Source organism: Sphaeramia orbicularis, chromosome 12 (genome assembly GCF_902148855.1).
Source record: "Sphaeramia orbicularis chromosome 12, fSphaOr1.1, whole genome shotgun sequence".
In the NCBI taxonomy this organism is placed as follows: Eukaryota; Metazoa; Chordata; class Actinopteri; order Kurtiformes; family Apogonidae; genus Sphaeramia; species Sphaeramia orbicularis.
The window spans coordinates 16,288,910-16,302,570 of record NC_043968.1 but is presented as its reverse complement, the minus strand read 5'-3'; the positions used below and the strand labels follow the sequence as shown (position 1 = coordinate 16,302,570).

The window sequence follows — 13,661 nt, the reverse complement described above, 5'->3', positions numbered from 1 at the left end:
TACAAATAACCACACAAACTATTATAATACATCTGTACTGAAGTAGTGGGGATTAAAATAAGTATCAATTCAGTCAAGTGTCACAGTAATCACCTTCTTTAAAGACACCTACTGGAAAATGTGCAGTCAGTTTTCACACATGTAGAGAGACAACATACAACAGCAGAGCTCAAGTACTGGTTACTCTATGCTGCAAGTGTTAACACAAAAAGGTCTCAAAGTCCTGAGTGTGTTGTTGGTCTGCAACCAGTGAAGGAGCTTTTCAAGCTGTAATTACACACAAGTCACCCTTTAACCACAGCAAACACACACTTAGACACAGCTGCATTTCCTTGCCTACCTGTAGCCCTCGTCTCCTCAGAATACTGGACTCGTCCATGATAAAGAGTCCGACTTCATGCCTCCCTACCGGCGCATAGCCATGCTGCACTGCCTCGCTCCAGCCTCCTGCTCCCTCCCTCCCTCAGGCTAAATCTGATCTTAGCAGCTGCTAAACACTTCCACCAGAAGTTATCTGATTGGATGGGGGCAGTCAGCTGACACCTCCTCTTGTTCCTCTCCTCTGTAACTTCAGGAGTCAAGGAGGGAAATGGAGAGAGGAGAGACGGAGAGAGATGAGAGAGAGAGAGAGAGAGAGACGGTGCGTGAGTGAGAGAGTGAGAGAGTAAGGTAGAAGAGAAAGGATAAGCAGTTCTAATTTACCGTAGCAACGGGTGGGGGTGAGTGTGTGGTGGGGGGCTGCCAGGGACAAGTGGGAGCCCCAAGACTCATTTCTCGCTTTTTGGGCACCCTAGGTGACCATGAAAATGAGAGGATATCCTTCCCAGCATTGTTCTACCTGAAGCTCAACAATGAATCTGGCATCCTGTCTGCAGCAGGAAGGGTTACAGACCCCTCTGGTCTTATTGCAGTCAGTGAGTCACAGAGTCATTAATTTGGGAGAAGGAGAAGAAAAATAGACATGCACACTGTTTAAGTAAAAAAATGTTGCTGCTGAAGACCCTTCAAACCTGCTTTGAAAATGTAATGTAACCGCTGTGGGCAGATTTGCATTAATGAAGGTTTCCATCACTCCAGACAAGCCAGTTCTGAATCATTATCATGCTCGAAATCAACCACACTTCCCTGTTATGTACATAACTGCATATCCTGTGTCACTTTCCAACAATTTCATGCACTGCTTCTGTCTATTACGGCTCCTCACAGAGATGAGCTTTGAGGCAGTCAGCAAGTGACCACAGATCTTCACTCTCACTAACTCAGTGTCCCCACACCCTACTGAATTATTAGCATTTGGAAAATAAGTTGTTTCCAGTGCCATGCTGCTGATTCGATCCTGCAATTTTGCATTCTGTTTCAGTCTGTGTTTTTCTTTGCCCCCCCCCTCTCTTTTTCACTCTCTCTCACTCATTTCCATTCACTGTGGTACTGCTCTGTGAATATTAAGTGGGCCCATTCCATTCTCCTCATCTCCAGCCAAGCTCAAATGATTTCTCTTTGCGAGCATGGCCGGGAATGACAGCTAGCCACTATGTGTTGTGGAGGGTCGCAGCATTGTCAGACAGGTGACCGCTACATCAAGTTTTCCTTTTTTGAAACCTGTACAACAGAAAACTGATGGGGTTGTTGCAGCAGCTGGGCTGACAGTCATTTGTGCTGTTGTGCTGATAAGAAAGCAGTGAGTAGAAAGCCCAGGTCTGCATGTCGGTAATCAGGCTGTTTTTGAAAAAAGCCTTAAGACCTCAGAGGATGAGGATTACAGTAGTCAACTTTTTCAGCTTGAACAATGTCCTCCAGATTACCTGAGGGAATTAAAGAATCCTGTTATGTCCGACCGACTAGTCTCGAGTCACTGCTCAGTCTGCGGCTGCTTAAAGGAACAATTAAGAAATTTCCACATTGGACTATGAATGAAGATGAGGAGCTGCAGGGGAGGGTCATTCCCCTCATTTAATAAAGAAATCCATTTTTTAATCTAGCTTTAAGCCACTGTGTTTACAATTGCATACAACCTAGGAAGAGTAGCACTAACAGGGGGATAATACCATTACTGCTACTAATGAAAAATAAACTAAACACAAAATTGCAGTCATTTCTGGTATGAAAACAGCCAAGATTGCAGACCGCTTATGCCAGTGGCCATGGGGCTGGTCCACAGGATAACCTCTGGGAGATGTCCAGGGGTTGCTGGTGACTCATTTGCTCCTGGCAGGTGGGCAGCTGAGGTTGTTTCCTCTGCCTTTAGAGAAAAAAGGGAGAGTTGGCACTGAAAGCATGCAGGGAGTGCTGATTGAGTGACCCACAGCCTCTGCTCTGCCTGAGCTTATCAGACCAAGAGGCAACCTGCAGATGTAAGGCAGGCAGAGGAGGGATATGGCCTGTGAAGAGAGCGGTAAAGAAAGAAAGAGTCCAGGTTTCACAGCTCTGTCGATCTCCCTCCGCATAAAGCCAAGCAAAAAATCCATCTGTCCAAAGCCAAAGGGCTGACAATATCCAGCCATAATACGACCCTGTACCACCAGCCTCCTAATGGATCAGGCACATGTTTAACCTTGACAACAAGTGCAACCAATAGATGCGATACATGACTCTCAATAACAGTCCACTTTTCAATTTTGGACACATTGGAAGATCCATGTAAATGTGTGAGTTCATAAGATGAAAATAATCTCAGCTTTAGTCAAAATGTAAAATCCAAGAGGCTAGTTTTTAATATATTCTCTGTACAAAAGAAACACAAAGTCACACAGTGCAAAATGTAGATCACAGTTGAAAGCCTGCACTGAGAAAAATGTATTTCAACAGGCAGGTGTGACAGATTTTGAACACCTCAAATGCGACTACTGCATCTAGAGTGGCAGGTTCATTTGTATCATAGACATGTGTAGGAAGACATGCCTCGTGGACTGTGCAGGGCCAATATGTTACTCTGTAGACTTAAAAACACAGCACAATGTTGTGCATACTGTATGAAGATGCACAGCTGTGCAATACTGTGTACTTACAGAAAACAATGCAATATCTTCTATACAAATTTAACTGTGGATACACATTACAAACAAAACCTGCCACAGAGCAAAGACAGTGACCACAGACAAACAGATCAATAAAGAGCATCAGGGTAACTTCTCTCGATGCCGCTATATGTTCACATATACTGGAGCCCATTCCTTTGCGGCTACAAACTGCTCAAACAACAATGATATCAGTAAAGGACATCACTGACTACAATTATGAGGGAGAATGAGAGACCGCAAAGGCACAACATCAGGATTATGACAGTCTTATCTCCATATCGCACCAGAAGTGAAATATTGATTTTCTGCCAAAGAGCATCACAGTCAAGAGAGATGTTCCATACTACTCAAAGAACCGTGCACACCCAGGGGCATAATGGAAGAGCATGAGGGAGAAAAAGCAGGCGTCAAAAAGCAATAACAGGACTCCTCTGAGGCAAAGGCGGGAGAGGCATGCCGACAGGACCAGAGCAGTCTTAAACCAGATACAGAAATTGTTAGATTTATGGTGAGAATACTGAATGCCACCATTGATCCTTATCAAAAACATTAAGTGTGATAAGAGTTTGAGATAAGCAACTCGAATCTAACAAACAGAAGCATTTTATTGAACAAACAAAGACAGTTAATCATCACTGCTCATTAATTCACCTGTCCCCATGGATAAGAAACTCCAGTGTTTATTACATAAAGGAAGCCACAACTTTCACAGTTTAGTTCCCTGTTTATTCCTAAAAAGCAACATTAGTGGTTTAAGCAGAAGTAAGACTTCAGTGGAAAAGTCTACTGAATCATTTAATGTCAAAGGAGCAGTAACAACAGCTATCAAGTTCATGTCCACAGACCAGGAGCAAATACAGCATTTCATCATTCTAGTTTTAATGGAAAATATTTCAGTGCTAGCAGCTTTTAAGAACTGAATTTTCTGTAGAGAGATTTGAACTGAATAAAATTATTTGAGGTCTGAAATATTTCCAAAGAGCTGTAATATGTGCTAATATAAAGTACTGGTCCGACTGGTAGCACATAATGAAGAAAATGTCTCAAATAAAACTCTACACGTTCCTTGAAATCCGTCAATTAATTATTTACAATGTTGTCACGTTTGTAACATTTCCACTACAAGAAAACATAGCCTGAAGCATAAACCAGCTACAGTTCAAAATTAAATAAACAGTAACCAAATCCAATAGCCAATTCAATTTCATCAGACAAGGAGATAAACGCCAAATTAAATTTGACTGTGGCTAGAACTGACAACAATCTCAAGCTCAGCACATGAAATGCAGCAACACAATCTGTATACTGGCAGCTGTCCATTTAAATTGTTAGGAAGGCCAAAATGTGTGTGTTTTAATGAAACACTGCCATAATTTTTGACAAACGCTGTCCTCTCCCTATAACTGACTGGTATTAGAAAAACACCCTATTTTATAAGATCTAATTCCTTCAAAATAAAGCAAAACTGGGATTCATAATTATCAACATTTTTAAACTGAGAATTAAAGACTAAGTGAAAAAAGCTGCCTCTATTCAGAGAGTAAAAGCTGATGTGTTTGTCTCTTTCACTCCTCTCCCAAGGTCAGCCAATTCACCATCCTTTCTGAGCCTGTTCTAAAGGTAGGATAATACAGTGGCTGTGGATGCACCCCTGAGGTGTAGGTGCAGCTGACTCTTAAAGATACCGTTAAAATGTAGGAACACATCAGCCATTCAGCTTGTGTTTAACAAACTATCTCTGAGTGGTTCTCACTTCTCTTCATGTAATTTCCCAAAAGGTGTTAACCTAAGAGTCACAGCATTAAGAACAAAAAAAAAAAACACATGATGATGTAAGGATTATTGTATTATGTCGTGTCAGAACGTGACAGCAGCAAAAGACCTTCAAAATTAACACGTATCAGCTTTTTAGAGATGTACGTGAGCAAGATGAATCTCATGACTCATGGCAGAATTGCTGTCAGTTTGTTGTGTAGTTGGTTTCATGCCTCATCTTATCTTTCTGTCAACAACATATAGAGACAGATGAAGCATTAAAAATCCGTGAAGTAAATAAATGAAGAAAACAGTCATCCAACTCATCAAGCAGTTTAATTTAAATTAATCCTTCAAACATGATTTGTCCGCTGAATGACAATTACAATGCAGAACATGATGTATTGATTCACTCTGCCAGGCACTATTACTAAAAGGATTAATTTGTTGCTGTAACAAGTACAAGGATGCAGGTGCTTTATTTCCAAATACTTAAAATGCACTAGCGCCCTCCAGTGTAGGGAATAAGGTGAGATATTTGGAGCATATAATGCTTTTTTCCCCCCACAGATTATATATGTGTTCATGTGGTTATATCAAGTGAAGCATAAAACTCATCTGAGGTTTCCATTATTATATTAAATCAAGGTTGTGTGATTCAAGCTCACTCTATTTATCAAAACTGTTTTTACTGATGTGTATTAAAATCAGACACCAGAATCATATCTTAGTGAGATATTATGCCGTTAGAGTAAACAGGGTGACCATGATGTGATAAAACACACAGGTCGTGCACACATACAGGTAAATATGCATACATACAACACAAGCTTTACATGTTTTATACTGAATTAACCTTTTCTCTAACCAGTACGAGTCAGACACCGGAAATTACTCATTGCTTAACAGCCCATGTGTCCGATTTCCCCGTCTCACACTTGAGACAAGATCAGGATGAAGTCCATCAGTGTATCTGTCAATGCCATCTAAAGAAACACAGTGAAACCAGGCTGAAGGTCACATCTGTGCTCAGGACTTCATTTGCTTTGAAGGAAGCAGTCACTTGGGACTTTGAAAATTACATTGTGTTTATCTATTCCCACTTCATGTTTTCAGCCATAGATGCATTTTGATTTATAGCGCATGTAATCTAGTGATTCATATTGGTATTTAAAATGGTTGCCTCACTCAAAATATGATGAATGGGAATACTGAAATTATGTGGCTTGGCAATACTTTATATCTCCAGAAATAAACCCATTAGTAAAGCACTTTTCAAAATATTGTAACAAAATGCTTTATAAACCCTTGCAGTGACAGAGGGGTCATAAACAATAACATATAAGCCATTCATTAAACAAAAATAACAAGAAAAAATGATGACATTTTTGTGCAAAAGCTGTCAGAATTTCTCTGTGTAAGACTTATGAAATGCTCACCGGACTGGACGGGAGGGAAGGGTCAGACTTTCCAAGGTTGAGGGAGCACACACGAAGCAGGTTAGAGATCTCCGATGTCGGCTGCCATGTTGTTAGTGTCTGCTGGGCACTGGAGGGTAGTAAGAGATACTTTCCTGCAGGGCAACAAGAGGGTAACAGGTGGATTTAGATGGGATGGGCACAAAATGCTTAATTATATGGAAGTCAAAAAGGTCAAGGTCAAGTTTATTGATACAGCACATTTAAAACAATGCAAAGTGCCCAAAGCGCTGTGCAAATCTGCAGATACAAATGCAAGATATGCTAAAATACTAAAAGAATAAATACAAGATATAGTAAAACTGATAAAAAGCGGATACATAGAAATATGATAAATCTAAAACATCTAAAACACAACCAGAAGATAAAACAAATACGTCACACACTTGTATTAAAAGCCAGTGCAAACACGTGTGTCTTTAACAAGCTTTGCTACTGTAAATTCAATCAAGTGTATGGTAAGGACAGGTCATGATTAATTCATATTCTAATATTCATTAAATTATAAAAATAAATCATATTTTATGCACGACTGCATTGTCTTAAATAATGTCTCAATACAGGGTCTACCAGACATACCTGACAAATCCTGGTGGCTCTGTGTTACATTCTGAGTTCATGTGAGAACATGCGGTACACATGATCCAGGACTGGGAACAATGGCCAATTGAAACCAGTTTAGTTAATGTTTGTAACATTCTAGATTAAAGCAAAGACAGGGTGCAACAATTTTCTCTGTATTTCCACTTTTGCAGGAGACAAAAATTTCCAAGACAACAGGATTGATGTGAAGGAGAAGATGAACCTGATCTGAATAAAGATTATAATAAAGTTTACTCTTGTTGAACTCTTTCACTGTCACATAGAACAGAGTCAAAATAGCAGATGGTAATGACCCTGCCGCTGATATACTAATAACAGCCTGAAATGCTCATGTCATATGAGAAAGTCTCACACAAATGACAAAAAACAAAAGGCACATTCATAATTGCAGTTAATCCTGGCGGCCTGCTCTCATTAGGACAACACGGCTAAAGGTCGTGACCCAGTACAACAGGATGCCTGAAGGTTAAATTAGGCTGGAAGTAAAAATCCCATTAAGAGATAACTGGAAATCCCAACCAGCATGATGTTACATAAGCACCATCATCTCAAACTATGACACAGCGCACGTGTATAAAGACAGTGCAACTACAAATCCATGTGAGAATATTCCTCATGAAACTGTGAAAAGGTCCACAGTCAGCTACCAGCAGCTAGATGGCACCAGGAGCCCTCTTGTGGAGAAGCTGCAGCATCTGCTTTAGATCTTTTACTAAAAATCCCCTGCGTGAGTGTAATCTGTCATCTATATGTGCATATTTTAATTTCCTGTTGAAACAAGGCATTTGTGAAGAAATATGACAGACATTCACAATATTGTATCGTTTGTAAATTTTGTTTCTGATGAAAGAATTCTTCTTGGAGCCTGACATGATGTATGGCCACTTACTAATGTTATTTACTCAATGAAAAAACAAATATGCAATAAATAATTATGAAATTAATCCTGTACTGTATATGAATCTCAACCACAAATGACTTTTTACTATAGCCTATATGCTCCAACTAGTCATAACATTGGTGCTGGTAGGTTGTTGAATGTCTTTTCCTGATAAAACAGAATATCAAAAGCTTTAGTGTTCTGCTACTGGATCCATAATTAAAATATTACAGGGCACTTTCACACTTTTTCAGTTTTGAGTATTCAGTTCTTTGCACTATAAACAAACCCCTTTCATTTGTATTCTTTCTGCAGAAAAATGAGAAATGATAAATAAAACATTGTGTTCATTTTTCCCCATTTCTGCTTGCTAGTTTTCCTCACATCTACACAGTAATAAAATACAAAGAACTAAAGGTAGACCAAACAGGATGAGGAGGGAATACTGTAATCCTTCCTTCCTTACTGGCAAATGTTTTCCCCCACTAGAGTCCATCACATCCCGGCAAAAAGGAAATGTCTCTTCAAGCATTAATCAACACTTTTCGAGTGTGGTGTTGCAACATGACGACTTATTTTTCTTTTTAGGTGTTTGTAAGATTCAGGCTGCTCCGTTTACAATCCTGTGACAATTTCCTTGTTTTACATCATCTCTCCTATAATAAAGATGGCATGATGACAATGAACAAATAAAATAATCTCATCACATATGTGCAATCCCTGTCCCACTGCTTTATATGCAGTAAATATTCCTCAGCACAGGTAAACACCACATAAGTACTAGTTATATTATACTCATCTAAGGGTAAAGGTATTTTATATCTGGTATTTAAAAACATGTATTTACATTAATTTTACCCATTTAGACCAAATTGCTTAAAGAGATTAAAATATAGTTCTCTCTTATCATTCTTAGTAAGCAGTGATGCATTTTTTTTTCCAATGGTACTTTCTAGAGAGATGTTGATCACAGAATTTGGGGATTTTGCTTTACTTTTTCCATTTTCAACTTTTACATTGAATATGACAAAACATCAACTGCCTCATATGATTAAAATCCATAAGAGAAAGAGAAGTGAGCCTATTAGATTTGGTCTTAAATTAGAAACAAAGTCAACTTACTTGAGGTTACACTTAACAAATAAAGACTAATGCATTCATTTAACACTGCATCATGTCATTGACTAAGTAAAGGTCAACACTTTAATCAGTGAGGTGAAAGTTCTTCAACTATATCTCACTAAGAAAAACAAAAAGTCCAAGGCCCTGTAACAACTCAGCCTTAGGTGAGGATATTTTTTCTCAGAGACAAAAAGCCACAGTCAGTATAAAGGACCTGTTTATATGCAATTACCCTTGAGGACATATCTATCTTGTGATACAGAAACCTACTCCTTCATCCAAACAGAGACAGGCTCTAGTCTATATTTCATAACAGCTATATTTTCTTTTTAAGCTGTTTCACATCCTTTGCTCCTGGATCTAAGACATAAGTAGGACATGTAGCTGTATGTGTTCTTGAGTCCATAAGAAACTCTATTTGTATTTCGCCTGGTCAGGTAGGTTGCAGAATTCTCTACTTAACCGCTAATATAAATCACAGATCTGCAAAGGATTTTGACAGCTCCAAAGTGACAGGTTTTTGCTCCCACACACACATTCCCAATCACAGATATGCAGTGCTTCTGGTATTATGTCACATCGAAATATTCCCTTGTCAGTAATTACACTTTTCTTTTTTATTCAAGTGCATAGACATTAGGGGTGTAACGGTGAACTTGTTTGTACCGAACCATTTCGGTTTGGGGCCGTCGGTACAATACGGAGGTGTACCGATCAATACATGTAGCCTATGCGAAGAACGTAAACACTCAGGAAGCAGGATGGCCGCAAGCAGAACCCATGTGCAGAGTTTCTTCTATATACATTCAGCAGCGGCAAATTATCAGCGCCGCTGCAAAAAAAACCCAAACATGACAACAGAGAGTATAACAGAGGCACAGAAGCTGGGTCAGATGTTCAAAGCATGTTAAGTTTCATTTTCGGTTTGTGGTATGTCGCAGCTTTGCGGCACAAAAGAGTCCTTTATAGCAAAAAGGGTTTTATTTTTTAACTCAAGCTGGCAAAATCAAATGAACCTGATCCTCTTCTCCTTCACCATGCTTCTGCTGTGATGTTACTGCGAGGTCACGTTCACAGCAGCTCAGAGAATACTGTGAGGTGTTCAAAAACACTCAGTAAATTACAGTGTTTGCCATAAAGGAGCAGTGAACATTCAAAAATACATAACATGTGGGGGGCCTATTAATGCACAAATGACTGAACAATATTTTGTAGAAATGTCCTAGTTATGGAGCGCCCCGCCCCCATACACCCCCTAATTCACTGTACCGAAAACGTATCGAACCGAAGACCCCTTAACCGAACACATACCGAACTGAAATTTCTGTATAGCGTTACATCCCTAATAGACATGGTTGTAAATGGAGGAGGACCTGCTCAAAAACTTATGGATAGGTGCATTTAAAAACAACCAATGCTGTACTGATTCCTGTGGGTATGACACACCTTAGGTGATTGAGATAAAAGAAACATGGAGAGGAATGCCATCTAGCCATGCATGTGGATTTTGGGTCTTATCTCTGGTGTTGGCAGATGATGTGTTATTACTGGCACAATTCTAGTGATAAAGTTTTCAGTGGTATTCTGCCAAGTTCAGTACTGTCATTGCTGCTTTCCTTAGGTGACCCTCTCTTTTTAAAGTTAGGTTTATGTGACTGATGGCAACTGTTTATCACTACTGACTACTTACTGCTACTGCCAACAGTCATAAATATAAAACACAGTTTTGCTTCAGAACATGTCCTTGGGAAAGGTTTTGCCCACAAAGATAGGAAACACTAAGAACTGTTCACAGCAGGGTCTGTGGATTATCCTAATTATCCTGAGCAACAAGAGCAGCTTCTGGAAAAGCATTTTCAAGTCGTTTTTCGATGCTTTGAACTCCACTGTTGAAATTTATATTGCTTCCTTTGTGCTTGGATTTTGGCAGAAGACTCAAAACACAGCAAATCAGAGCAAAAAATACCATCATACCTCAAAACAACAAGATGTGGAAGTAAAAAGCACAATTTACTGTAAATGCTTCTGAGACAATTGGATTTCCCCTTTGTGGGATCAATAAGGTCTTATCTTATCTTAAAATGTTTTGTTGGTGAAATGACTCTCATTTATTGCTGACAAAGATTCACTGGTCAATGTCCATAATGAAGTCATCTTTTGAAAACAATGACCCCATAAAATTTCACTGCAAATAAATATTTATCTCTGGGAAACATACAACATGCGGTGGTGAAAGAGAAGACTGTGGACTGTTTTGATCCTATTAGAATGTGATACATACAACATAAAAGCTGAAGTTAAACATTCTCTCTGCTTTCAATCTGAAACTTCATATCATCAGAATAAAGTGATTGGGCAAAAGGAACTAACAGAGAGATATGAGATTTATTTAGAATTGTGACAAGCTGATTTTGTTTCTATTGACCAAGGTGTATGTAAACCTCAGACCTCAACTGCACATGACTCTATTCCAGTCAGCAGAACGCTCAGAATTTATGTGAACGGAGGTAAATTTAGATCGTGTGCAGCAAAGTTTGGCATCCATCCTCTGACCTCATTCATCCCCACAAGGAAATAGCAAGCTAACCTAGCAGGAACTGTGGGGAGCAATGATACTCCCTTTCCTCTGTGGAGAGGTTAGACTCCAAACCCACAGGTGAATGCTGAGGTGGAGGTAGGCTCTGAAATACAAAGTAACCCTATGAACAGCAAGCTGCAGCATAGCTTTCAGATGAATAACATGACAGAGCACTAGCTCAGAGTAGCAGTTAAAATGGTGTGTTTGATAGTTGTTGTAGTGAGAGGAGAATGTCATGTGATGAATACGCTGCCACAGTCGAATGATGCTGCCTGAACTAGATGGAAGACACAGCTTCATTACCTGTGAGACCACCACCCAGGCTCCTTCTGCGAACGTGTTTCCCATCATCACTAAGATGACGTTTAAGCTTGAGAGCAGGACTTAATCCAATGGTCAGCTCTGGATTACTGCACTTCCTCAGGGATGTTGAGGGAGGATAGAGGATATTGTCCAACTAGAGAAAAAGAGAAGCAGTAGGTTAGAGAAATGAATATAAAGTTTTTTTTATTTGACTAGCAAGCTCATAAGAAACAAATGTTTTTCTTCTTTGGTTTGTTTACAACAACAAAAAAATGCAGTCATTAATTGGTATGTGCTAATCAGTGTGTGGAGCTCAGATGAAAGAACACTGCATCAATATGAAAATGAGTTACTTTTACTGTGGATTCACACAGAGGGACTGTAATGGAAAAAACACAGAGTGGATTTATATTCATTTTAAAAATCAGTGACCAGACATGACCTGCAGAAACTCAACTCCTCAGATGATTTAGGAGGGGAATTCGGGGGTTTCTATATCTCATAAAATAAAATGTACTTTATGAGCCGCTATCTCACTCTAGGCTTGCCAAGTTTCCGTATCCATGACTGGCTACAGATGATTTTAATTGTAATAACATTTTCTTTACGGGACAGTCTGAGCAATAGGTGAGCATCTTTAGCCAGCTCACAACTTTTTCCTCTCATAACAGTATAAGTCACTCACTATAATGCATTACACCAGCCTATTGTATTCTTAGAGGATAATGACCTTGCATGAGGCACAAACAGCATAACAATGTCCAGCGGCAAGGGAGAGGCCCTTTATGAGAATACAAGGATATATGTGGCTCAGCAGAGCAGCTTTCTGGAAGGAAACACCCTCTGCTTTTCTATGGGATAAGTCATGATTTCTCTGCAGTTACAAAAAACCTAAGGACAATCCTGTGTAGGGTGCCTTGACCTAAAAACTAAAAAGTACAGCAAGATATAGATACAGGTATAGTAACTATGGCTTTGTTCTTGTTCTTTTCTGCTGAAATCAATATGATGGTATTACACAATAAATCTGCTCAATGCTGAGTTCAGCGTCACCAGTGCTTGGAGTAACACATTGAGATCTTTTAGTTTGCAGCCATGTCAAAAGAACAAATAGTGTTTTATTTTGTCTGAAACATACACCATCAATGGTAAAGATATATGGCTTACTACAATCAGTGAGTATACAATACTACATAGATGCATACAGAAACTGGTTGCCATGTGGATCATGACTTCTCAGTTACATCTGACATTTATACTGGTGTCACATACAGTACAGACAGGACTTACTTTTATGTAGAATGGATGACTTAAACTTAATAGCAGATGCGTGTTTTGATTAAATAACCACAATACTATACGTAAAAGTATAATTATTCCATCTTGGCATATGTGCTTTGACATTCTAACAAATACCTACCAGAAAAATGCGAAGATGAAAAGGACATGGACTAAATCATTTGCCTCTTGTAAACTAACTTTGTTAAACTGTTCCCCTGCAAATCAGTTTGTGAAAAAAAAAAGATCCAAACTTAAAGCATCTTAACTATCAGCATTGCATTACATAAAGTCTAGGTGTACATGCTGACTAACTCTAGCTAATTGTAATTGATGACTAAGTGCCATCTTTCATCGACAATTTTTTTTCTAAGTCTTTGGTCTGCAACAAAATTAATTGCTCATTTTCACTGTTGTTGTAAGGTGTTATGTTATAAGCATCGATTTATGCCAAAGCATAACAGCAGCGGTTTAGTCATGCGTCAGGTGCTTAAAGTCAGATATATTAAGATTAATCACTGCGATATGAAGGGTGGACAGGTGGTTATGTAATTTAAGAGAAAATAAATAATTTGGCGATGCCACCATAAGCAGCTTAGACTTATGGTGTAAACAATCAGCGCTGAACTCCCACATCATCAAGCTGA

The 13,661-nt window shown here is 39.1% G+C and overlaps 1 protein-coding gene across 8 annotated transcripts in view; it reads right to left on the bottom strand.

Annotated features, from left to right (window-relative positions):
* Window positions 1–13,661, bottom strand: part of mast4 (microtubule associated serine/threonine kinase family member 4) — a 71,314-nt gene that overhangs the window by 46,356 nt on the left and 11,297 nt on the right. For 7 of the 8 annotated variants that reach the window (XM_030148522.1, XM_030148524.1, XM_030148525.1 and 4 more), the window contains exons 2-3: window positions 11,737–11,890; window positions 6,212–6,345 (exon numbers count right to left, since the gene is read on the bottom strand). In XM_030148522.1, coding sequence (XP_030004382.1) covers window positions 6,212–6,345; window positions 11,737–11,890 — 288 coding nt within the window. Of the gene's footprint in view, window positions 1–340; window positions 395–6,211; window positions 6,346–11,736; window positions 11,891–13,661 lie in introns of those variants that run through there. The other variant, XM_030148535.1, reaches the window with a different exon arrangement.